At 35.0% G+C, this 25,735-nt stretch overlaps 3 protein-coding genes across 6 annotated transcripts; 2 read left to right on the forward strand and 1 right to left on the reverse strand.

Annotated features, from left to right (window-relative positions):
• Positions 1-25,734, reverse strand: LOC110185161 (CYFIP-related Rac1 interactor B). Of its 4 annotated transcripts, none has more exons than XM_020953866.2 (5): positions 25,370-25,734; positions 23,851-24,146; positions 6,778-7,041; positions 1,255-1,517; positions 1-1,181 (listed from the first exon to the last, which is right to left on the reverse strand). In XM_020953866.2, exons 2-5 carry the CDS (start codon positions 24,031-24,033, stop codon positions 917-919), a joined length of 975 nt encoding a protein of 324 aa, XP_020809525.1. In that variant the 5' UTR covers positions 24,034-24,146; positions 25,370-25,734; the 3' UTR covers positions 1-916. The 4 variants fall into 4 exon arrangements, with proteins under 4 accessions (XP_020809525.1, XP_086694899.1, XP_086694900.1 ...); XM_086838773.1 differs by having other exon boundaries at positions 25,250-25,588; XM_086838774.1 differs by having other exon boundaries at positions 25,447-25,579.
• LOC110185162 (uncharacterized) lies at positions 1,583-2,787 on the forward strand. The gene is made up of 3 exons (XM_020953867.2): positions 1,583-1,742; positions 1,809-2,388; positions 2,446-2,787. The coding sequence occupies exons 1-3, from the start codon at positions 1,675-1,677 to the stop codon at positions 2,617-2,619; spliced, it is 822 nt and encodes a 273-aa protein (XP_020809526.2). The 5' UTR covers positions 1,583-1,674; the 3' UTR covers positions 2,620-2,787.
• On the forward strand, positions 3,125-4,547 carry LOC110185163 (uncharacterized). Its single transcript, XM_020953868.2, has 2 exons — positions 3,125-3,645; positions 3,748-4,547. Exons 1-2 carry the CDS (start codon positions 3,613-3,615, stop codon positions 4,438-4,440), a joined length of 726 nt encoding a protein of 241 aa, XP_020809527.2. The 5' UTR covers positions 3,125-3,612; the 3' UTR covers positions 4,441-4,547.
• Position 25,735: the final 1 nt, after the last annotated feature.

Genomic DNA, 25,735 nt, shown 5'->3' on the forward strand with positions numbered 1-25,735 from the left:
TCCCATTGATTTTGCGTGATATTTATTTTGATTCAGCATTCTCTATATAGTTTTCTTTTTTCATCATCATCATCATCCCTTCTTCTTGCTCCTCTTATCGCATATATAAATCTTTATTTAGTTTGTGTGATTTTCTCATTATTTTTCTTTGTTTTTTTGGTACAAATTGTATGCGTTAAGTTTTGCCTTTTTATTTCAATTCTTTTATTACTATTTGTAAATCTTAAAAATATTATTATTGCGCAGCTCAAGTTTATGTTGTTGTAGATTTGTTTATATTTAATACGTTTATCAAAGTTGACGGCGTGGAAATATATATATATAAATGCATCCGCTTTCTGCATGTGGTTGTAGTGTTTAGGCATTTTAGTTCGTACAATTCGTTTAATTTAGGCATTAGTTAGACCTTAACACCCTTTTGCTACGTTCACTTGTACAAAAAAATACTCTAGATTTGATTTAAAAATGTTCTTTTCTTTATATTTATAATCTCTCTGTTTTAGTGAAAATTTAGGATTTATCTCTCACACAGTTTAAACTTTGCGCTAATTGGTTTTGTTTTTTTTTTCTTTTTGTTTAGGTTAATTTAGGTTCCTTGCTTCATTACTTAACATTAGGGCTAGATTATCAACTAAATATTGTTGCTGCTGATATATGCGTTCCACTTACGACATCGTTACTTTACGCGGAGGCTGGCTGGCGGCAAAAGAAACAAATGCTTGGGGGTAAGAACGTAAAACTACAGGCAGCCTGCCGGCCCTGCCTCCTCCTCGCTCGCTCGCTTACAATTTTTTTACAAATAATACAAGAAGCCTACTAATTACATAAATAAAGTAAAACCATTTTAGATCGATACGCAATACACATAGAAATTAACCTTAAGGACCTCCTCCTCGTCACTCCACTCCCTCCGCTCCTATGCGGCCAGCAGGCGTTGTATATTCTTCGGCGTGTTCTCCCCGTTCAGGTGCTTCGTCGTATATCGCAGGGCATTGAGCAGCGGCTCCGCCTTGATGGCCGGTTGCGCCTGCAGCAGGCGCACACATCCCTTCACATCCACATGGGCTCCTCGCACGAACGCTCCCTCGGGATGGACATGGTCGTAGAGAATCACCAGGCCGACCATAACGCGTAGCACTAACATTTTCGTATCCTCCCGCTCGATTTGTTGAAGGAGTTTTCTGGAAAACAAATATCAGGGATATTAGTAAGGTATTTTTTCCATTATATATAGAAATAGTATATAGAACTCACGGATTCTCCAGCATTCGAAGGCAGACTTTGGCCATGGTTCCTAACGTTTCCGTCGTATTCTGGACATCGTCCGCATTATCGTTGACAAACTTCGAGGTGGCCTCGCTGAGCACCTTGAGCATGGGCGTGGCATGGGCATAGAAGAGGGACATTCGGTTGGCCAATTCCGTGCTGACCAGCATGTTCTCCGTGGAGTCCACACGCTGCCGGCTGACGATGCGTCTGTAGTAGCTAAAGTCATTCTGTATGGCGGGGGTTTTCATCTATCGAAATAAATAAAGTATATGGCTGTTAGTTGATTTTATAAATGAATAATTAATAACACTTAAAGACTAGTTAACCAAGAAAAATATATAGAACAAGGCAAGCTAGGAGAATACCATCAACACATCATCAGTTTAGTTTCATAAATTCGTCAGAATGAGTAACACTAGTAAGGGAGTTTTTAGCCTTTTCAAAAGAGCCTCAAGCAGAGAGTCAAATTATGGGTAAAGTTAAAAATTTATTCAACTTTTGTTAAAACGTCTCGGTAAACTTATTCTCTCTGAACACAGGAAGAACATTAGAAGGAGACGAGCCTCGGTTGATGTGGAGCCCTTGACTTATTTAAAACCTCATAAGGATGTATCCGATCGCCTTAAGGAACTTGAGGACGTGCGCAAAGAAAAAGAGAGGCAGAAGAAAGAACTCGAGAAGAAAGCCCGACGTGAAGAACGGATGGCAAAGCAAAAGGAACATAAGGAGAAACCCCGCAGTAAGCTACCTAAGAGGGAATCAAATAAACTCGAGCAAGAGATGGCTCCCCAACGGAAGAAGGAACCATATTCAGACCTAAATCTCATGATGACGGGGAGACCAAAAAGATCTGCCGAAGGTTCCAATTCCGGCGATGACTTCAAGCAAAACATTGAGACTTTGGAGCGTCAGGTTGATAATCTAGACATACGCTGCAAGATGATGGCCACCATGTGGATAAACCTACTCCGTGCTCCGACTCAGGATGAAGATGAGGTCCGGGCAAGGAATCTCATTACAGCTCATCTTGTCAAGTGCCGAAACGAAAACATCTTTCAAAAAGAGCCATTCTGCCGTCCGCCTCCATCCGATACCTTAGCCAATATAAAGCAGAAAATGGTGTGTTAACTAACCCTTACTATTTATAATTTTATTTATTATTCATTGAACTTGCAGGTGCTAACCCGCGAAACTCCCTGCCATGACATGAACCTATCAAAGCGAATGGAAACCAAGTCGTATTTAAACAAATTATTTTATGGTTCATATGACGGCGGTAAGTTCCTGAGCCAACTTCCTGTGCCACGCGACGGAGCCTTCTTTATCGTGCACATGCGCCCAAATTTATAGATTACTTGAGATCAAATTCAAAATCCTATTTAAATTTGAATTTCTGATATTTTCAACTGAAAATTACTTTATTTTTATTATTTTGAACATTTGTAAATTCTAAAAAATTATTCATTATTTCTAATACTCATTCTACGAATAAAGAAACTATTTTGGTATAAAATCAAATGTTAAGTTTTATTTAATATTGCAATTATTTTCCAATCTTTAAGGTAAAACCAAAGGCTTTGAAAAGCTCAATGAAAATAGATTTAAATTGAGAAACAATTTGGACAAGTTTGAGTGCGTAAAAGTTATTAAAAATATATCATTCTGTCATCCAGGGAAATCAAAATTTAAAAGGAAAATCAATCAATTTTTTAAGTATATTATTTACTGAGAAAATATGTATATATCATCAAGACTATATTTGTTTTTCCTAAGTAATTTAATATTTTCAATTATTATAATTACCTCCACATAGCAAGAAGCTATTACTTAGTTACAGCAAACACAACATCCAAGTATTGTCAGTTAACGCTTACACACATTCGGCGGCTTTTCAACACTCGCTCTTGTTAGCCTCTAATTACGGTTGGCTTCAAAATCTAATTACTAATTACGCGGTACGTGACACCGCAATTTGCCTGCTGCCTGATGTCGCCTCTGGTGACTAGTGCCTAGTGCCTGATGCCTTTTGCCTCTCGGCTGTTAACTGTTGCAAGTCTAGTCCGGGCCAGGCCCAAAAACCAAACAAAAATTAAACTGTCAGGGCTGCATCGGGAACGTGCGTGAGAAAAAAAAATAACTTCAGAGATTCCGCCGCCTCGAGTTTTAAGAGTCAGGTAGAGTAGAGTATGTTGCTCATCCAATCACCTTGACAGAAAAAATCATGCACTGGCCTGGGCCAGGTGTACTATATAGTAGTGTATATAGTCGGGTCTCGACTCGAGAGTCTATTGCGAAACCCCATATAAATACGTTATTAGCATAAATCGTTCTCAACAGTCTGAAATGAAGCCGCAAACAGGACGGATCGTCAGCTTGGTGAGTGCTCCTCCTCCACCCTCATCTCTAAATATATATTATATAGCATACGACACCCGAGATGATTAATCTTTTCTAATAATCATTCGTTATTATTTTTAGCTATATGCATTGCTGCCATTGATGATCGATGCAGTTTGTGGGAGAGCTCAATATGCATCACCTTACGGCGGTGCTGGAGCTTATGCAATTCCAGGAGTGCAATCTATATGGTCAGGTTCCCCGATTGTGGTCAATGATAATCAGTATAGTGCCCAAGAACAGCAGCAACAGCAGCGACAGTATTCAAATATAAATGGTTATTATGGGGATACCTCAAGACCAACCTATCCAAGTTGGAGAAGAGAGGACGACACCTTGCCTTCATATCAACCAAGTTGGCGAAGTGAATCAAGAACACAGGAGCTGCAACCACCAGCACGTTACCCCAATCACAATTACAACAATGTGCCGGGTTACTTTTACTACCAACAACAGGAAACTACACCAACAACAACACCAATCACAAATGAATTTCAACAATCTTATCTCCCTCGCCCCAACACTGAATTGGAATCCAGCGATTCACGACGCGATGAGGAGCAAGTAGTCCAAATTGGTGGCAGTCGCTCGCTGGCCACAAATAACTATCAAAATGTGTACACCAACAATGGTAATTACTATGAACCCGCCCAAGCTTGGAGGCAACGTGATTTTCAGGCCAAATATGCTCAGCATTTTGCCAATTATCTGCGTAAATATCCCAGGCGCCTGCAGCCAGTCTACGATGTCGGTGAAGATTTTGATGAGAAGTAGAAGAGAGAGCCGGAATATTCCCCTTAAAAGAATGTTACCCTGTAAAGAAGCCAAAAATTGAATAAATTCCCTTAAGAGCCATTTTGGTTCTTTGCCAAGAAAATAAATTTCGTTGTGTTTTTTTTCTTGGAGGGATTGATCTGGAAAAGATAGAGGTCAAATTTCAGAACGACTACAAAGAAATGCAGTGAATTTGAATACGGAAAACTACATTTAAGAAAAGGAAACCCAATAACTTCTTTACACCTATTTTTCATGGAGAATTGCTCAAGTTTTTAATACTTCCTCTAGCTCACCACAAGTGCCTCTCAGCCATGTCAAGATTTTTGCTTTCTTTTTAGCCCAATAAAAACTTGTCGTTAAAACGAAGCCAGTTACAAGCAAAGTCAATAAATTGTATGCAGCATACTTTCCGGCGGACAACAAAAGCTCAGAGACAATGCCCGCCATTTAAGAGGAACGAAACGAAACGGAAGTGGCTGTTAGTTAGGAAATCACGTCTAAGCTATATACACACACACAACTATTAAAGGAGAATATAAACATATATATCTATATCTATATCTAGACAGAAATATATGTATCTGAACGTGGCCAGGCAGCTGACACTTTGAGCACACAATGAACGTGCAGTTTACAGCATTTAACATCAACATCATCATCATCATCGTCGTCGTCTTGGGGGGGCAGCAAGTTGCAGACATCAGAGATTGGAAGCCGACGATGACTGTGCCACATCCCTACCTTAACCCCTCCAGACTGTCCTAGATCCCCCAAGCTCCATCCTCCTGATTTTGATAAAAGTTTTACCCCCAAACCGGAAGCGAGCCATGGGAAATGCTTTACTCACAGAGATTTGCCATTAAAATGAATCGATTTCTGTTTGCTAAATTGAAATTGGAAAGCCAACTGTCGCGGCAAGTGTTCCTGGTCACAGGGGAAACCATGTGAATTATGCTTAAAAGTTAAGAATAAAAATATACTTCAACACATTAAGCTTCATGTTAAATTTCTACATAAATTATTCGTATATTTAACCCAATTATCAGCATAATTTCTCTATAATAAATACCTCTCCTACTTATATAACCTCTGCTGTATTCCCACCAACCATATCTCTGTGTTTTTTACAACTTCATCCGGCCATCGGTCGTTGGGTTTGCGTGTGCGTAAGTGCCTGGGCCATGTTCCATGTCCGATGCTCCACAGTGTGGCACGCATGCAATCTGTTAGCTGTTTGCTTGGCCCAAAGATTTTTCATCAATGAGCCGCAGCACGCGCTCGTCTTGGCCAAGTTAGTCTTCAGTTAGCCCAGACAGCAAATATATATAGAAGTCAGTCAATTAAAAATGCAACCACGCGCACAATGAGTTGGCAGCAAGTGGGACTTGGTTTGGCTTCGTTTGACTTTGTCTTTTGGTTATTGCTTTGGATCGGATGGACTGTCGACAGCGCCCACATAAGGTAAACAAACAGACAGACAGGCGGAATATTTACAGTGAAGAAGACGACATACTTTAACCCCTTAAAGCCAAGATTGGGAATAAAATATATATTAAACTATTTAAAGAAAATAAAAATATCCTGCACTGAAGCTTAATCTTTTTATACCCTTGCAAGGTGGGTATTCTAATTTTAGTCAGAAGCTTATAATGATGTGAAGGAGTCATTTCCGACCCTATAAATCATATATATTATTAATCAGCATTAACAGGCGAATCGATCTAGCTATGTCCGGACAAAATTAATTTTTTTTCGAAATTTTTCCATTTTTTTAGGCAAAATTTTACATTAATAAAAATTTTAAAATTTGACAAAAATTGAAATTAAAAAAATTATAAAACTGAGTATGCGTATTTGTTAACCATATAAAAACTATCACAGAACAGCAATCCGAATTAAATTTTATGCATTTTTGGCTTAGTTATGAGTTTTTAAACTTTGATTTGTTGAACAAATTGTCATAAGAAATAAATAAAAAAAACGGCTCAAAAAATGTTATTATAATTTTAGTCAGAAGCTTGAAACGCAGTTGCGACCCTATAAATCATATATACTCTTGATCAATTAATAAAAGAACAAATAATATTTCCAATTTAAGTCAACAATCCATCAAAGTTAAACTTTAAATAAATTTTTCTTCAATCGTACTAATTATATTAAATTTATTTCCTTTTAAAATCCTCCGCAGAGCTCTCCTTCCACCTCCAACACAACTAATGGGTTAAATCCCAACCGTTGTAGGCGTTGCTACCACCAAATATGGACCAGAGCTTGTAACACACGCACAACAACACATCACACCACCAACACGTATCGTAAAAAAAACTCACTCACCTTGTACTCATCGAACTTCAGCACAAACTCCAAGATCTCGGCCAGCTGCTTGACCAGCGCCTGCTGCGTCTCCAGGTGCTGTGTCGGATTCAGCTTGCCGCCCACCAGCTGGCCCAGCAGCTTCGGCACGATCTTGTCCAGCTCCATGGAGTGCTCGTAGCAGCGCTTCAGTTTGTTGACCAGCGGCAGGACCGCCGCCCAGGCCTTCCCTGTAACCTCAGGCGAGGGATCGGCGATTGCTTCTCGGATTTCCTTGCCGGCACCCTGAAAATGTATATAAACCAGGGAATTGGAATAGAAAAATCGTTAGTCAATATATATTTGACGGGGTAAATGGAAAACGGGACTAAATGTGAGTTTGGCATGCGAACTTTTACACTGGAAAATCATTGGCAAAACTTATAAATTATATATTTATCATATTTCCATTCAAAATGTTCTCCAAATTATAAATAACTATTACGTAAAAATGATTCAAATTTCTTTGCTTTTAAGCTCATTGTCAGAAATTCTTAAACTTGTAAGGTTCTTCAAATAATAAATTAAATAATTATCTTTTTTGATAAAGAACATGAGAGAAAATTAACTATGGGAAACAATTGAATTAAAGGATCGTATTGGAAAGCTATGATAACTAAAACTTAAAATTTTGACATTTTTTTAATCAATATTTATAGGACATTTTTTACGAAAAATGAAAGTTTGAAAAACTCATAACTAAGCCAAAAAAGCATTAATTTTAATTCGGAAAGCACTCCTATGTTAGTTTTGATTACGTTAATAAATCTGCATACTCAATGTAAAATTAAAAAAAATTAAGATTTTTGGCAAATTTTTACAATTTGAAGGATTTAAAATTTAGAGAAAAAAAAACTGCCAAAAAATGTCCTTTTTTATATGGCTAGAAAGATTTGTCTTTTGATGCTGATCAAGAATATATATGGATTATAGGGCCGTAAATGATTCCTTCACAAAATTATAAGCTTCTGACTAAAACTATAATACCATTCTTTTAGTAGATATTTATCTATATTTATATATGAAAATTTTTTCCACAAATTTATGCTTAAGAAAGTCATAACTGAGCCAAAGAAAATTAAATTCGGAAAGCACTCCTATGTTATTTTTGATTACGTTAATAAATCTGCATACTCAAATTAAAATTAAAAAAAATCAACATTTTTGTCAATTTAAAAAATGTAACCCCTTACAAAATTTTCAAAATTAAAATAAATTCATTTTGTACGGACATAGCTAGATCGACTCGGCTGTTGATTCTGATATATAATATATATGATTTATAGGGTCGCAAATTATTCGTCCAAGACGGTACAGGCTTCTGATTAAAATAATATAATTAAATCAAGGCTAAGTAAATGCTTATCCTAGCTCACTTAAAACTCCTAGTTTTTCCCCCAGTGTACTCTTTTTTTTTGTGTAGTTTTTCGTTTTTTACGGGTCTGTGGAAAACTATGCCTGCTGACCACATTTCAAGCATTTGTTTTATTACAATCACCGAACTGTGAGGGGCAGCTAGCTTTTCAGCATTTTCCTCGCCACCGTTATTTCAGCGCCACATGCAACAATAACGACCGCGTGCATTGACCGTCCGGACCGGCGCAGCGATTTTTATCGATGCTTTATGATCTACAAAAAATAAAACATAAGGAAAACTAAAACTAAAATAAAGGAAAGGAAAACATGCACGGCAGCAGCAGCTGGCAATCGGGAAACTGGAGCTAACGAACGGTCATTGCATGTGACGACGTGAAGAGTTCATTTCGATTGCCGAGAGCCAAGAGGCAAGAGCCAAGAGCCAAGAGCCCCATCATGACCATAATATGTACATCCATCCAATCCAATCCATGAGGTCTTGCCATGCAATCAGCAAATGGCGTTGATTATTTCAATTGAGGTCTTTTCGCATTTTTTCTAATACATTTTAAGTGGCTAATAATACAGTGCAAATATATATTTTTGTATTTTGCTGATTGGTATCGCAAACCTGAATTAATTGGCAGCAAAACTGTTTGAAGTTCATTTAAGAAAGAGGAAGGAGGATTGACTTTTATTCAAGACTGAAAAAATATTTCAAATTTTCAAAAAGCAAAAGAAAAAGACAGCTGAAATTCTTAAAAGCAAATTAAGCGACTCTGCAGCAAGGAAAATGTTGAGGCTAATCGTAGACAGAATGATAACTTATAAGATTTTGTAGTAAAAATTGTACAAAATATGTTTTATAAGACTAGAGCTTATCTAATGATAACCAATAAGATTTTGTAGTAAAAACTGAACAAAATATGTTTTATAAGTCTAGAGCTTATCTTAATACTAGTTTCGGCTTATTTTGTTGTAAAAACCTTATGGATTTATTTAGATAAAGGCAGCTAACTTAATCTTAAACTAGTCAAAAGTTTATCTTAAAATTAACCTCAAATATTTGTTTGCTTATCTTATTGTTTCTAGAACTCTGCAACTATTATTAAGAACTACAGATACTTGTGCTTCATCAGTAGAGTGATTAATTAATCATCTCACAGACCCAGTTAAATCATTTATTAATAAGAATAAGAATAAAAGAATAAGATCTAAAACAAACCCATCCAACCAAAGCTTTCAATTATTATTTCCCCCCTAGTTTATGTTGCATAATTTACTAAACTTTCTTTGCAAGCCAACAAGAGTTAGCAGATTTAATTATAGCTTCTGTTCATCTTTCTGGCCCAGGATAATTATATAGCCACCACTCTCAATTTGTTTGTTGCGTGTCTAAGCGATTAATGCCATATTGGCATACATTAGAAAGAATTAAATATAGCCACAGGCACCGCCTTCGATCCGACCTGAAACTTTGCTATTAAAAAACACACACGAGTTACGCACAGCTCAGTGGTCTGCGAAGTTCAAGCTCAGTGTGTGTGTGTATGTGTGTGAGGTGTGTGTTGTTGTGCGAGTGCCGAGAGTGTTGAGTGTTCAGTGCGGTTATTTTCAGTTTGCACACCTTTCCCATAATGTAATGGACTAAGCACGTGTTGTGTGTTTATAATTAAATCGCTGCGCATATCAACAAACACACTTCAGACAGAAGGCACAATATGCAGTGCCTTTTATACACTGGCGAAAAATTATTAAAAACAAATCTTTTGAATAAATTAAGCTACTTAAAATAAATGCTAATAAATCTTAAAAAACTGAAAACACATATTTTTATTCAAAGTTTATAGATTCAGAATGGAAAAACCAATCAAAATATATGTTAAAAATGTTTATTTTGTTTAAAAAAGAGTCTTCTATATTTAAAGAAATTTAAAAAAAATCACTGATAATTTGATTTTTTTAAATGTATTATACTGAAAATTTACTATATATATTTTTCAGATAAATTATATTACAAACTATTTATAATTGTAATTTTTCTATCAATAAAACTAAAGGAAAAGCCAAGTAAGTAATAATGCTTTGTGGTAGAGACTGTATATATCTATTCCTTATTAAAATTTTGTACTGTTCTTATTTTAAATCCTGAATTCCCTTAAGATTTTCCCTTTAGTGTAAAGAAAGCATCCTGTCTCTGGTTTTCCAGCTTCTGCTATGAATGCTTTGGCACATAAAAAAATAATAATAATATGAATGAAACTGTCTGCTGCCTGCATCAGCATCTGTGATGTTCTGCTTTTGTTTTGTTTTGTTTCTTTTTTTCATGCACAGGCATTTCTTTTCACTCTACATAATTTACACCTGTCTGTAAGTCAAGATCTCATGTCCTTGGATGCTGCTGCTGCTGCACTTGGAGCATCCGAGAATGTTTAACGCGCGCAAACAAGTAAACAAAATGCATTGGGGGGAGATTTGTAAAACAAAAATTCAGAGGGGATGAGGGCAGCTGTCGTTGACTCTGGCCTCTCCTTCTGCCAAAGAACACTCAAGGAAAAAATATCTAATATATATCATAAAAATTTAGGATAAAAAAAAGGTCCTTGAAGGGTAAGTCTTAGTCAAAGAGTGTTATCAAAATTTATCAGCTATAGCTTGAAGGTTTTTATTAAGAAATCTAATATAAATAGTATATTGATAAGAAGTCTGTTATGCATTTAATATTATATAGTACTTTTTTTTTCCTGTGTCCTGCTGTTTCATTGTCTCGTTTACGCCAGTGACTCTCTAAGGACTCTTGAAGCCACGGTCATGCAACGGAAACGGTCTGTTCTGGTCTGGTCTGTTCTTTTCTCCTTTTGCCAGGAGTATATATGGTTTTGATATAAACGTGGCCTGTGTGTGGGTGCACTCTTGTTTACTAGGCTCTAGCCTGGCATGACATTCCAGAGAGATTGCACAAGGCTGAGATTTTCAAGGAGAGAAATACATACAATACTCCTTGGGGTTTTTTACTCGCATATGGTTAAGAGTCGTTTATGGGAAGCTCGTTTTTTGTTTCTTATCCTGACGGGGGGTATTATGATTTTGCGAGGACAATAAAGGGAGTAATACTTAACAAGTATGCAAATATTTAATATTAAAAAGTGAGTATAGAATCATATACTATCTTATTCTTGCTTTTTAGAAAGAATCCTCCTTTTTTTGTAAACTAATGTTTTGCGAGACTCTTTAAAACACAGACATCTTAATGAATGAACATTAAGTAATTATGATCAGTAAGTACTTAAATATGATCAGTAACTAGCTATGACCAGTGAGTAACTATGATCAGTAAGTAACTATGATCAGTAAGTAACTATGATCAGAAGGTATCAATGAACATTAAGTAACTATGAGCAATAAGTAAATCTGAACAGTGAGTATCTATGACTATTAATTATCTATGAGTAGTAACTATCTATGACCAGTAACTATGTATGATCAGCAACTAATTCTAAACACTAATAAACAATGACTTGCAACTTTTGTAAAACAACACATTCCTGATACTTGGCCGGCAGCCGTCACTTCGTTCCGGGGATGTTAGAACCAGTTGAGAATCATATGCATAGATGTGCGAGATGTGTTTTGGAACAAACTTAAGCTAATTGAATAAAACTATGGAGTTATTCTTCTATATAATTTTACTAGTATATAATTTGTTGCATGTGGAATCGGTGGCCTATATATATACATATATATAGCTGACATAGGAACAATCGGAAGATTTATAGAACTATGATCTGTAATTAACTATGATCAGTAACCAGCCATGACCAGTGAGTAACTATTATCAGTAAGTACCAATGAACATAAAGTAACTATGATTAGTAAATAAATATGATCAGTAATTAAGTATGAGCAGTAACTAAATCTGAACAGTAAGTATATATGACCAATAAGTATCTATGCCAGTAAGTATGTATGATCAGCAACTAACTACGAACACTAGTAAACAATGACTTGCAACTTTTGTAACACAACACATTCCTGAGACTTGGCCGGCAGCAGTCACTTCGTTCCGGGGATGTTAGAACCAGTTGGGAATCATATGCACAGATGTGCGAGATGTGGTTTGGAACAAATGTAAGCTATTTGAATAAAACTATGGAGTTATTCTTCCATATAATTTTACTAGTATATAATTTGGAGGATGGGGAATCGGTGGACTGTATATATACATATATATAGCTGATATAGGAACGATAGGAAACTTTTCCAATTTCCAACAAATTTTAATCAAATTTGATATATAGCCATTCTATACTAATTTAGAATTTTGTGTGAAATTGAATGAAAATCGGACTACTATATCTTATAGCTGCCATATAAACGATTGTTAAAAATAGAGAAAAATGCAAACAGCAAAGGCATTACTTCATTGTTTTTTAACATAAATATATATAATTTATATTGGTTCTAGTGATCGAATTTCAATCTACAAGGGTATTTAAGCATCGGTGTGCTGAAATCAGTTTCCTTTCTTGTTTATATCTGTATATTCCGATGTCACTTGCATTTTATCTTCAACAGCAGCCTTTATCACATACCAAAAGCAGACAAAAGACATAGCGTAGGTGTTGCAGAGGCAACTTGAACTCTTCACATCCACAACTGATGCATTTTTGCCACAGGAAACGGGATCGGGAGCTCAGTGAGCAATTGTGTTGATTCATCATCATCATCGTTGCAGGCATTTATCTGGCCATAAAAACCCGCGATGTGCTCCATTTGGAAGCACGTGCTTTGCTCTCCACTGGCATTTACCAGGGAAAACCGAGTGGGGGGAAAATGAATGAAAATCACTCACAAAAAAAAAACAAGCAAGCAACAAACTTGAACTTAGCAGGCAGCAGCTAAGATGTGGTAGTAATAATAATAAAGCAAGAACCGCTTTTCGTTTTGTAACTGTTTCTAGTTTGGGTTTTAATTAACACTCCCCCTCCTCTGCTCGCTTTGATTGCTCATCATCAAAAAGCGCAATCAGTCAGCGTTTCATTTGCTCCATGGAGCAGCAAAAAGCAGCAAAGAAAAGAAAACCACACATAGTTGAATAGTTAATTAACTTTAGCGAGTGTTGCAGCGTTTTTAATTGAAAATGAAATTAGAGGCTTGCAATGCGGAAATGCAAGAGAGATGAAAATCGGATAGTACAGTCTTCTTCCTTTTTTTTTATTTGCCCCAGATAATTGCCAATGACACTATGTTGTTTAGCATTAGCAAATACACAATCGGGTTTTAATCGCAACCAAACACATACTAGCTTAAATCGGAACCTGCTCCCGGGGCGCCGGGCTTTATCGAATTTCAGAGAAGCTATCACTGGGGAAAAAGAATATGAAACTATATTATATATATAAAAATTTAGTGGAGAAAATGATTATGAATTTAGAAAAAGAAGAGCTTAATTAAAGTGTCAAGAGAGAGCTTAAACAATAGCACTTAAGCAAACCATAATGAAACATAAACCTTCTTAAATTATAAGTGCAAACAACCTTTTTTTAAAACAATATTTTCCTCTGTTTTAAAGTATTAAATTTCCTATCCTATTGCTTAATTTTTCCCCAAGAGCAACTGTTTCTGCCAACCGGCGCTAAAATGCAATGTAGACTCGTAGAATTGGACTTTCGCCCACAATGGAAACGTATGACGCTATAAAATAGTTGATGTTGTCATGTGGCACAGTGTGTTTTTCCAGGCGCACGCGGAAAAGTGTGGGTGGAAACTGCTCTGGCAATGTGTTTAACAACAAACATGCCATAGGTTTTTTGTCACATTTTTGCTGACATTTTCATTCCATTGAGAAGACAACACTTTTAACTAATTTCCCAGCAGATTTTCTAGTCACATTGAATGCTTTGAATGCCAATCACGTTTAAATGAATCAATGAATGAAATAAAGTGCACAAAATATATACTCAAACATATATATTTAAAGGTAAAATAAAGCAAAAAGGCAGCCACAAATCAATGCAAATTTATTCCGAGAACGGCACAAAAACATTAAATAAATTCAAAAGACCAAAGCCATTTCCCAGAGAGAGGGAGAGATGTGCCTTTGATGACTCTTAATTTCTCATCATTTATTTTTAAGAGGAAAAACTCAAAGGGAAGAAAAAACACACAGAAATTGAAAGCAAAACAAGAACAAAGGAACAACGACGCCTTCCACAGACATTCAGTCGCCTTTTTGTGACCACACTAAAAATAAATAATAAAATAAATAAATGTAAATAAATAAAGGGAAAAAACAAAGTGCAACCCATGATGACGACAACGATGACAAGTTGACACTGCAGTCTACAATTTTCTCATGGCGCCGCCACTTCAGTTCTGTTGACTAATACATATAATCATAAATATTTCATAATTCCCAACATATACTTGTTGTTGTTTTTCATGTTTTTTTGCGCCTTCCGCTGGCAAGAATCGTTTAATTATTCAATGAACAGAAACATCACTGAAAACCCCACTCACAAAAGTTTCTCTTCTCTATGTTTTACTCCCGTTTCCAGCTTCTGATATCAGCAGACTTAATAATTAAATATATGTGATGGGAAGTATACATAATTTACACATAAAGACAAGTTTGTTTTACTAGCTTTTGGTTTTATTTACTTAAATTTTAAAGTTGTAAAAGGTTGTTTTCTAGGTAAATTCGCTTATAAGATGTTTTCCTACCAAGGAATTGTGATTTTAAACTACTTAATATTCTAACCAATTGATTTAATTAATACAAATTGACTTTTATTTCTTACATTCTGTGTGTTCCTCAGGAGTTTAAGCCTAGTTTTTGGTTTTGTTAGGCTTAAACCTTCGAATCATTTGCTAAATCATATTTTAAATCGTGGAATCCCTTAACAAAAACCTGTGAATTCCCCTATAAATTCTCTGTTAATTATTTCTCAATCACTTTAATGCTTTAACAACCATTTCTCGCAATGTATGGCTTACAAAACTCAGTGTTATTGTGGATATATCTGCTGCTGATGTCGTGTTACAATTGTAAAACTGCTGACTCGGGAAAGAACTCTCGCAACTATGGCTTTTGTGAGTCACTTTCAGCAACTGAACGATCATTGATGTGACTTTTGTTGTGTGGAAAGCGTCGGATAATTCAAAGAGTGAGGTGAGACTTTTGATTTTCACAAGAATGTGCATCATTGGGAGTCGTTTAGTAAACAATAGCCAGCATTTAACAATTAAAAGATCACTTTCAGTTGAGGCAGCATGTTAAAAATAGGGATTAGCACGACTCTTCTCGATATTGTGTAATCCCCCCGATGAGTACAACTCATTTATGCGACATATTTGGTCATTACACATTCGGTGAATCAAAATTGAAGTCATATTAAATTTAAAGACAACCTCCGTATATAAAAAAAAACACAAAGTAAAATGAAAACCAAGTTCATTTTGTGGTGCGTGCGCTGTAAATTTAATTACCATTTACATTTAAATAGGTCTTAACAATGTGTGAATCGCTTTACTTAAATTACCAAGGGCCAAGCTTTTATAGAGCTGTTTTTTTTTCGTACATGTCACGAGCACTGTCGTAATTTATCAAGATAATCGAAAAAGAAACAACAACAAAAAAAACAGCAGCAATAACAACGCCTGCGATTGCCATTAAAGATAAGATAAGCTCGCAAAATTATCAATGTCAGAGAGTGAGAAGGAAAGAATGTGCTAGTTAAAGAACCAAGTGAAGTAGAATTCTGGGAAATGTTTACTAAATATTTACATAAGGAAATAAGTTAAAGGTTTGGTATATGTTTACTAAGAATTTATATTATAAAAAGTTGAAGATTTTCTTTAGAAATTAAAGTAAAATTCTACTCCACAACAAACATAACTAGGGATAGGGTTAAGGGGCAGACTTTTAACTTGTGATTTCTATATTAACCAACTATTTTCTTAATTGTTTTCCCCCCATTTCCCACCACTATGACCCTGAAACCACAAAAAAACAATCCTTGTTTTCGATATGCCAAATGATTGCATTTAATTATCGACAGAGGAAGGTTCCTCTTATCAAAACTGGGCGTTTGACGCACTCCAGACCCGACCAGGCTGGCAGCCAAACAAATGTCAATGTCCCCAGGGGAAAATTCTGGGAAATCAGCCGACATAGAGCGAGAAAGAAAGAGAAATATATAGAGAGGGAACCAGAGACAGAGCCAGCGAGCGAGCAGGACAGCTGTCGCATTCCCATAAAACACATGTCACTCTCTTGTTCTCAATTAAGGCAAATAAATCACAATTGTCGGGGGAAATGGATATGGAAATGGGTGGCATATCGATTAAAATACCCCCTACAAGCCCCCAACACTTCCCCTTGCATTGTAAAACTCAGAGAAACAGCTGCTAAAAAATTGGGTTAACAGTGGAATAAAAAATGGTAAAACTGCTGTGCGTCTGCCGGCAATTTTTAATTGCATTGAAAATCGGGCGGAAGCAAAAAATATATCAGAAAACATTCCTGAAAAATTGCACATTTCTCTTCAGAGCCACTGTTTATTTGTTTACAAATTACACGCATAAACGAAGATATTAACAGTTGTTGCTCGTAAAATAAGGAAAAGGGAAAAATATAAAATTAAATAAGGTAAATACATTTCTGCACAGACGACGTTTGGCAGTAAAAAGCAGCTAAAAGCGTTGTCTTTGCACTTTACACCCGGCTTCTAAGCGGCTTACAAGAACTGAGCATGGTCCCCAGACAATGGAAAACAGACGTACTTAGAGCTGTCCCTACCTTTCTTTTTTCCTTCTGCAGAAGTCGTAAATTGGTCATTTGACTATTTTAAAGTCACCTGAACAGTTCATTACAGGTTGTAGAGGACTTTTATGGACGGCAGACGTCACTAATGCTTTTAGAAACTACTTTAAGAGCTTCAGTTTATTCAATTTTTAAATAAGTTGTAGTTGTAGTTGATAAAATTGAAGATTTCTATAATATTAATAAAATAATTACTATATTTAATTTTATATTTTCTTTAAGGAAGCATTAACAGATTTTAGTTGACTTATTTGTATACCCTTGCAAGGTATTATAATTTCAGTCAGAAGAAGAAGCAACGACTCATTTCCGACCCTATAAATCATATATATTCTTGATCAGCATCAACAGGCGAATCATTCTAGCTATTTATGGCCAACAAAAATATTTTTCAGAAATTTTCCATTTTCCATCATATTGAAATTTGCAAAAATCGTCCAAAAATACACATTTTAAATGGAGTATGCAGTTTTGTTAACCTGTTAAAACTTAACGTACGAAAGTTTTCCGAAATTAATCTTTTCTTGGCTTAATTATGAGTTTTTTACATTTTGATTTTCGTTAAATTTTCATGTAAAAATTTCATTAATATCCATTAAAAAATGGTAATGAACCTTCAGTCAGAAGCTGAAAAGAAAGTGAAGGAGGCATTTCCGACCTTATAAATCATATGTATTCTTGATCAGCATCTACAGCCGAATCGATCTAGCCATGTCCGGGAGAAAATTAAATTTTTAAAATTTTTTTTAAATTTTATAAGGGGTTACATCGTAAAAATTGTCAAAATTTTACAAAAAATTAAAATTTTTATGCAGTATACAGATTTATTAATCTAATAAAAACTAACACGGGACAGCTTTCCGAATCGAAATTAATGCATTTATGGCTTAGTTATGATCGATCGAAACTGCAAGGGTATTCAAATTTGAGCATTTCGAAGTTAAATATATTTTTTTTGGTCAAATATAAATATTTTTAAAGGCATTTAATTGTCTATTTATTTTGTTTCATTGTCTGTTTGTTTTAATTTAAAAAAAACCCATTATTATTATTATAATAAAGAACTTTAAACCCCATTTAAAACCACCAAATAAAAAGGATTATGAAACGGCCTGAAATTGCTTTTATTTATTTATTATTTGTTTATTTTGTATGCTAAAATCTCTATATTTTTTGTAGTTCAACCCTTGTTAAAACTTGAAAGCGTTGGAATGCAAAAAAATGCTCTTCACCGCCTCATTCAATTGAATTAAATTTGGTTAAATCAAATCAGCTCAGTGTCATTTCAATAAATAAGCAAACAAAAAAATGTGTCATGCTCGAACACTGCGTTTCAGAGCTTCATAAATTTGTTTAAGTTTTAAAGATATAAAATACAGAGTTTTGTGCTTTAAGTACAATTTTTAAAAATACTTTTATATCGATTTTATAGATTTTAAAGCAGTTTTGGTTGTCATATCTGTAAAATGCAAAGAAATACCACAAAATCATGCCACATTTTTGGGCCCCAATTACCACCCACCTTAAATACCTCAACAAAAAAAAAAAAAAAACTAACAACATAATAATACTTAAATGTGGCATCATCGACACACTGAAATCTCATTTTAAAGTGCACTCAAAAAAGGCGAGAAAATGATACTTGAACATAAACAAATTACTCGTTGTTTTTTTGTGTTGAAACACTTTTCCACATTGAGCTTTACACTTAAAATGTGTACACTTTTATTTACTTCAATTTGTTTATGTTTTTCGCTTCCCTCTTTCTCTATTTTCGGCGCATTTGATTTGTTGTTGATGACGTCGGAAATACGAAAATAAATACGTTTACGCTTAACAATAAACAATCACAAATACGGACTTGGAAAAGTGAAATGCAATTGAATGATGAATTTCAAATTTATCTATAGGCTAAATTGGGACTATTAAGGTTACGAAATTCGATTTTACAACTGTATTTCTTGATAAATAAAGAAAATAACCCTTGGTTGAACCTTTTAAGGAGTTGCTTCTTTTATGGAAAATATTAGAAATGAGGAAGTTGACTTGGAAAATATTATAAGGTTTAAAATATTTAAATGAATAACTTAAAATGAATGCAATTGATTAAGTTTTAAATTATTTAACAAAGAAATTAATATGCTAATCTTGATAGCATTTACGTTTACTATTATTGTTTAATAGTTTATTTACTACCTTTGAAGCTACGTATTTAAAGTTTATGACATGGGAAATATAAAACAAATTTATGTTCATTGGAAAGCTATAAATATTTATCTAATAAAGCCATTAAACCCAGCTAAGGAAAGTGAAACGTCGTATATTATGAATTTAGTTGCCAATTAGATATTAAACTATTATAATATATACTGCTAAGCTTGTAATAAAAGTAGTTTGATTTATTTTTAATATGTCAAAAAAAGGTTACTGCTTTTAGAATGACTTTTTTAATGGATTTTCTCTACCTTTTTTATACCATTTTTAAAACATTTACACAGATCAGATGGAAAGGGTTGTTTCAAAAGGTATATAAAGTATAATTTTATAATACTCAAATGTTGATCGGCGGCACGCACATTATATAGCAATTATATCGGCTGACCAACCGAATGACCAACCGGAAGTTGACTTTTATTTCTCTCTCTCTCTCTCGATTCCCTCTTTGTGATTTTGCATTCGCGCACATCGTTTAAGTTATTCGTGGAATTAAAAAAAGGAAAAAAGGGAAAGAGGTGGGAGTATAGAGGGTTATATATGTATCTAATGACTGCTCTTTCCGATTCTGTGATTATTCCGATTGTCTGTGTGGCTCCCCTCACAATAACATAAGCCTAAATGTTTATATTTTTATGCATGATGCTTTTTAATATGTAGAGCAGACTATTTAAATGGGTCGCCTTTATGTCCATTATGGAGTAGGGTTTCTCCCCTTTTGAGTGAAAGCAGCTGCTCGGATTTGGAGGGGAAAATATCTCCTAAATGGGGGAAAATATGACAAATCATCATCCCATTTGTATAGGTGGGAAAACTAGGTTTAATTTGGAGGGGGAGTTATTTGGAAATTTGATAAATTAGCTGCGGTTTAAAAGACATACATTATATATGGAATTTTGATATAATAATTTTTTAAATATTTTATTTGCATAAAAGAACCTTTACAGTTTTTCCCTTAAAGTATTTAATCAAAAAGTTAGGCTTACAAATATCTCATTTACACTTATCGGTTTCAATAAAAACCCCAAAAAACTTATCTTATTACAATGAAAAACTTTGAAAACTTTGCAAATTTCTTATCGAAATGAACTAACTTTTCACATAAAAAAAGACTTACATTCAAGAGTTTGCTACAAAGTTGCCAGAATTTCAGTTCTTCACATTCAATGTGAAAGAATACATCAAAAAAGGTAAATTCTTCAACATTTGATGACTCAATTTGTGTGTGTGACATTTACGTAATGATTTAAATATCATTTTGTAACCAACAAAGATATCTAAATGACTCAATTTGAAGCTCAATGAGAAGCTCGCTGACTTATTTATATATCTATATTTCTAATATTATGTAAGAGAGCAGCAAAACCACAGAAATTCGCACTCGATTCATTCATTTCCATCAGGCTTCAGTTCAAGGTTGTGTATTGGATTACTTCCATGTGTTTGACATATGTTTTAGCCTCTATAACTGCTGCATATAAATGTTATCTCTTGTGGAAAACCACAACTCCTCCAATTTAATATTATTCGAAAAGCCGTGTTCATCAAATTTCAGATGGCTTTCGGGTGGCCCACAAACCCGATAACTTTTATCTTTAACAGCCACAGCACCCACATGGTGTGTGTTGATATACTTTTTTTTCTGGTCGCATTGTTGTTGTTTCCTTTGTGTTCAGGTGATTGTGATTGTGATTGTGATTATCATTATTATCATTGTTGCTATTGCTGCTGCACTGAATGGTGGCTTTTTCAACTATTATTAGTATTTGCGGCCCTTTGTTGACCTTGTTGCTATAGTTTGTTAGCTTATTACACATATATGTACATATATACAAACACAAAGGGGCGCCTTTCATTCCTTATCTAAGTCTGGGCCAATATTTGACAAAAGCGTCACTAGCAAGTGGCCATAAATCGGATTGAAAAGCCTATTACAGATGGCAAAGAATCGGTCTGAAGATTTCTTTTCTTTCGGGTTTGAACAGAGTTAATTCAATTTTTCATTAAAGAGGTTCTTTTAGGTTTAATAATATAAAAATAAAGATTTTAACATGAATCTGAGGCTATATAAATTAATACATAACAAATTTAGCAAAACTACCAATAAATATCCGAAACACATTGTTATATCCTTGGGATATCGACTTTAAAGTCAAATATCAATACTTTCCTTTATTCCTAAGTAACCTTTTCATTTTATTCCAAGTTATTTCCATCAAAAGTCATATAAAATAAAGATTTTTAAGACCTTTAAGCATCAACATTATATTTTTCCTCTGCGCTTTTAAGCTCAGTTCAATACCCGAGGGCTCAACTTAAAGAGAACAAGACATAAAAAGCAACAAAAATAGAGGGAAAAATAGTTGATTTTTCCTCTCTTGCAGTTTTCACTCTATTTATAGCAACCGACTTGGGGGAGAAAGAGGTGAAAAAACAGAACATGGAGTTTTGTTTTTTTGCCATTTTCGCCAGCTTTTGGCGCCTGGCCAACTGTATATGTATTTTATTTGGGAATCACCTACTCCACAACCAGTTTTTGGTTATTTCTTTTTCGCCTTGGCAACCAGTTTTCCAGCCCCAAAAAGCCAACCCACCCACTCACTCAAAGACGCGACTGAAAACTGCAATGAAAATGAAATGCAGCCCGCAAATTAAGCGCATTTTAAATACCTCTGGTTAAGTTGGTTCTAAATGGAAGGGAAGGTTGCTGTTGTAGTCACCAAAGGGTTAAGTGCCCCTCGAGGTCGCCTTTGTTGCCTGGGTTTGTTTCATTTAGTCTCTGGTCCCATTTAAGTGGGTTACAACAAAGGAAATGAGCTCATTGGTATACATTTTCCAGTTCATTTGCGTTGATTAAAGCTTCTTTTTTTTGGCCTGACATTTTGTGTGTGTTTGCCTGCCGCCCCTTTCTATATTTTCCCCAAACTCTTGGCCTGTCTCTTTGCCGTCTGAAACCCAATTAATAATTTGCACACACACCCAATGCTGCGAATTAATATAGCCCCCAAGTCTAGCTGTGTTTTGTCACAAGCTATATGGGAAAATATATAACAAAATATTATAAATTTTAATTAAATTTTGTATTTTCTGAAACGGCAATATTTTGCGCATTTTAAAAGATGTGTATAAATTTAATTAGATTTTAAGCTGTAAGTGTTCCAGCCAAGGAGTCTTATTACCATTAACTTTTCCTAATAATCAAATTCAATTTGCAACCCCAACAACAATATTTAGGTTGGTATAGGACCAGAATCCGAATGAGGAATGAACTATATACCAAATTCTTACTACTTTACTACTTACATTTAAATATAATACCATTTTTTGTGATATAAATATTATATCTCCTTATTAATTAAACATTTTCTTTTAATGCTAAACCGATTATATATTTTAATTACTATTTGTACTAAACACACCTTCATTTATTTCTGTGTAAAAAAAACGGTAGACTGGGTGAGTAATTCTCCACCAAAAGAGAGGCGAAGAATGAAAAACCGCGTGTGAAGAGTAGCAGGGGCAAAACTTGGTTAATGACGTCAGTGGAGCGATGATAATGAAAGAAGTCCGCCACATCGGATCGGATCGGATCATATATGTATATGCGGGCACGTGCGTGACTCAGACCGCAAAAAAGAACCCAAAGAGAAAAACCGAGAGAGAGAGAGACCCCAAAACTAGAAAATGGGGATAAGGTTTATGTTTGCCAGTGACACTCATTTTCACAGCAGTTAATCTTATCTTCAGCGCCAGCTATTTAAAGTCTATTAGTTTATAATGGTAACCCTTAAAGTTGGTTTCTTAGAATCCCATATTACTGTGTAAAAAATCAACTTTAAATAGGGTTCTGCTTATACAAGGCTTGTAAGATCATTCGTTGTTTATCAATGAGTAATAATTTAAGAGCTGTTGTTACTAATATTATACAAAATATTATAAAAATATTTTAGTTAATTTTCCAGATCCATATTTTACTGGGAACTCTATAAGCTCACCCAAAGCAATTTCTTGAGAGCATCCCATAAATGTTTTCAACAAGATAACAACCAGCTCTCTGCTCTCAAACTGCTAAAGGTTAAATACTCAATTTGTTGCTCGTTTATTGTTCCTGCTTTTGTTTTTTGTTGCTCTCGATTTCCCGGCAATTGTTGTTATTTTTAGCAAGCTGTTGAAATTAACAGTTTTATACACTTTCCTATACATTTATGAAATGTTTTCAAGGAATAAATAAAAACAAATAGAATAGAGATAAAGGTAAATATCTATTACTTTTTAAATATCAAAAATATTGAATTTACTAAGGAAATATACTGATAAAATGTAAAATATTTAAATAATACATATAAATTATAAAGAGAAAAATAAATCTATTCATTTTCAGAATAACCATCCAATAATTCTATAAAATAATCAATAAAAAACCCTAGAATTATCAATATCTAGCATTTATCTTGCAGAAAAAATAATAAACAACGTAAGAAAGACACCTCAATAAGTCCAATTTGTCACACATAAGATAGTTGTTTTAAACTATAGTATCCATTATTAAATGCCTAATAACCGGTTAGTTAGACTGCGGTTAATCCCCAACGTAATGACGCACTACTAAGGGGAGAGGGAGAGAGAGAGAGAGAGGGAGGGGAGACGAAAGACACACTCACCCGATAGATCTGTATCTCCTCCAGCACCACCTCCGATTCACGGAGAACGCGCTCCACCTCGTCGTAGATCTCCCGCTCCGTTTCCGTGGGCGCGGCATTCTCAAAGTCCAGGAAGACATCGTAGGATTTGGCCGCGCAACAATTGGAGTCGTCGCGTGACAGCAGGCTCAGCAGCTTTCCCATTTTCCTTGATTAACTTATGGTTTATCGTGTGGCTATATAGATTTTCCTATATCTCTTTCTCGGTTATTAATTAGCACTTTTTCGATTTTTAATTTTATTATTTTCTTGTAGCACTGTAAGGGGTTGGAAAAATTAGAAATACGCACTGGCGGCAGCTGTTGCACCTGTTGTCACATAAAGAGGCTTTATTTTATTTTCCCAAAAAGCAGCTGCAAAAGTATTTAGGGTTTGTATTTAATTGGGGAAGCTGCATTCACAGAAACTTGTTTCATCTTCAAAGGACACTGGCGGAAAGTGGAGATCGCAGGGGTAGGAAAAGCGGTGAAAACAATAACAGAGGCCTGACAAATATTTCCGCCCCTGTGGAAATAATACAACAGATGGTTTCGCATAAAAGAAAAGTCTAGCATTTACAGAAATTTAGTTCATAAAAAAATAATATATTAAATGTGTGTTTAATTTAATGATATTCCTTGAATTTTAATAATTTAAATTTATAAATTAGCACATATTTTTTAAGTTAAATAATTCTGACATGAAAGCCCAATTTTAAGAAGTTCTTTTTTGCTATAAACCATCTTTACTCCCTTTCCCAAGATAAGAAACTTAAAAAAACACACAAAGCAACATAGAGTTTCCAGGAAATATGTAAGAAACAGCTCCATTGTGCGATTTTCCACGCTTGATCTCCTATTATCCAATATTTACTGTATTATTTTCGGCTCTCCTCCGCAGGGAATCAGAAATTGCACTGCGGGGGGTGAAGAGCAGCAGCATGGAAAAGGAGCAGGAGAACAGTGGCGAAGAAAAGAGCACAATAGAGTCTGTCTCCCTCACACGCGCAATCCCCCTGCCATTTTTATTGAGAATGTATGTGTGTGTGTTTCGCAGGAAACCGAAACCAAAACTTATCGAAATTGGTAAACAAAAACAGCAAAAAAAAAAAAATAAGAAAACGGAAAACGGCCTAGCCAATTTTCACACATCGTGTTAAGTAGGAAAAGGCAATATTCCATTTTCCTGCTGACCGAGCGAGCACATGTAAACATTTTTGGAGGCCACCGCACCCCTGCCTGCACCATGGAAACACATTGCAAAAAATTAAAAAACGGCACTCAGAATTGTTGCTTTGTGTGTGTGTGTTTGTATGTGAGTTTTGTTTATCTGCTTTTTTCGTTATCTGTCACTCCGTTTCTCGCTCTTTCGTTCTCTGCACCTCCTCCTTCATCAATTTGCGCGCTTATCTGCACTTTTTTATAATTTATACATTTCCCAACGACGAAGGGTTCGTCTGCATTGGAATTTCTTTCTTCACTTCTCGCACCGCGCTTATCACCTTATTCTTCCGCTTTTTGTTGGTTTGATTTGAGAATTTTTTTATTTTATTTAAGGGGTTGTAAACATTGTTGGCACCTCGCGGGGGTTAAATGCTTATTCTGTTGTAAAATCACAAATCACACGGACGCGAGCCGACTCGACGCGACGGTAACAAAACAACAACAAAAAAATAACTTTTCACGCTTGGTACTATTTCGCCAGTGTGACCGAAGAGAGTTAAGGAAAAGACGCAAAAGCGGTTACACTGACATCGAAGCCAGCTGTTTCTGGTAACAAACTATCGATACTATCGTTTCAGAACATCGATGTTGTTGCACATCCTAGTGCCAGTCAAAGATAGAGGTGAAGCCAAAATGTAAGAATG

Source organism: Drosophila serrata, unplaced genomic scaffold, assembly GCF_035046125.1.
Source record: "Drosophila serrata isolate PLE 108 unplaced genomic scaffold, ASM3504612v1 contig_359, whole genome shotgun sequence".
Lineage (NCBI taxonomy): Eukaryota > Metazoa > Arthropoda > Insecta > Diptera > Drosophilidae > Drosophila > Drosophila serrata.

Coding starts and splice junctions, on each gene's coding strand:
- LOC110185162 (XM_020953867.2), top strand. CDS start 1,675: ATGAGTAACACTAGTAAGGGAGTTTTTAGCCTTTTCAAAAGAGCCTCA. Junction 1,743..1,808: donor AGCAGAGAGTCAAATTATGG/GTAAAGTTAAAA, acceptor CTCTGAACACAG/GAAGAACATTAGAAGGAGAC. Junction 2,389..2,445: donor CCAATATAAAGCAGAAAATG/GTGTGTTAACTA, acceptor TTGAACTTGCAG/GTGCTAACCCGCGAAACTCC.
- LOC110185163 (XM_020953868.2), top strand. CDS start 3,613: ATGAAGCCGCAAACAGGACGGATCGTCAGCTTG. Junction 3,646..3,747: donor CAGGACGGATCGTCAGCTTG/GTGAGTGCTCCT, acceptor TATTATTTTTAG/CTATATGCATTGCTGCCATT.
- LOC110185161 (XM_020953866.2), bottom strand. CDS start 24,033: ATGGGAAAGCTGCTGAGCCTGCTGTCACGCGACGACTCCAATTGTTGC. Junction 7,042..23,850: donor AGGAGATACAGATCTATCGG/GTGAGTGTGTCT, acceptor ATACATTTTCAG/GGTGCCGGCAAGGAAATCCG. Junction 1,518..6,777: donor TGAAGTTCGATGAGTACAAG/GTGAGTGAGTTT, acceptor TTATTTCGATAG/ATGAAAACCCCCGCCATACA.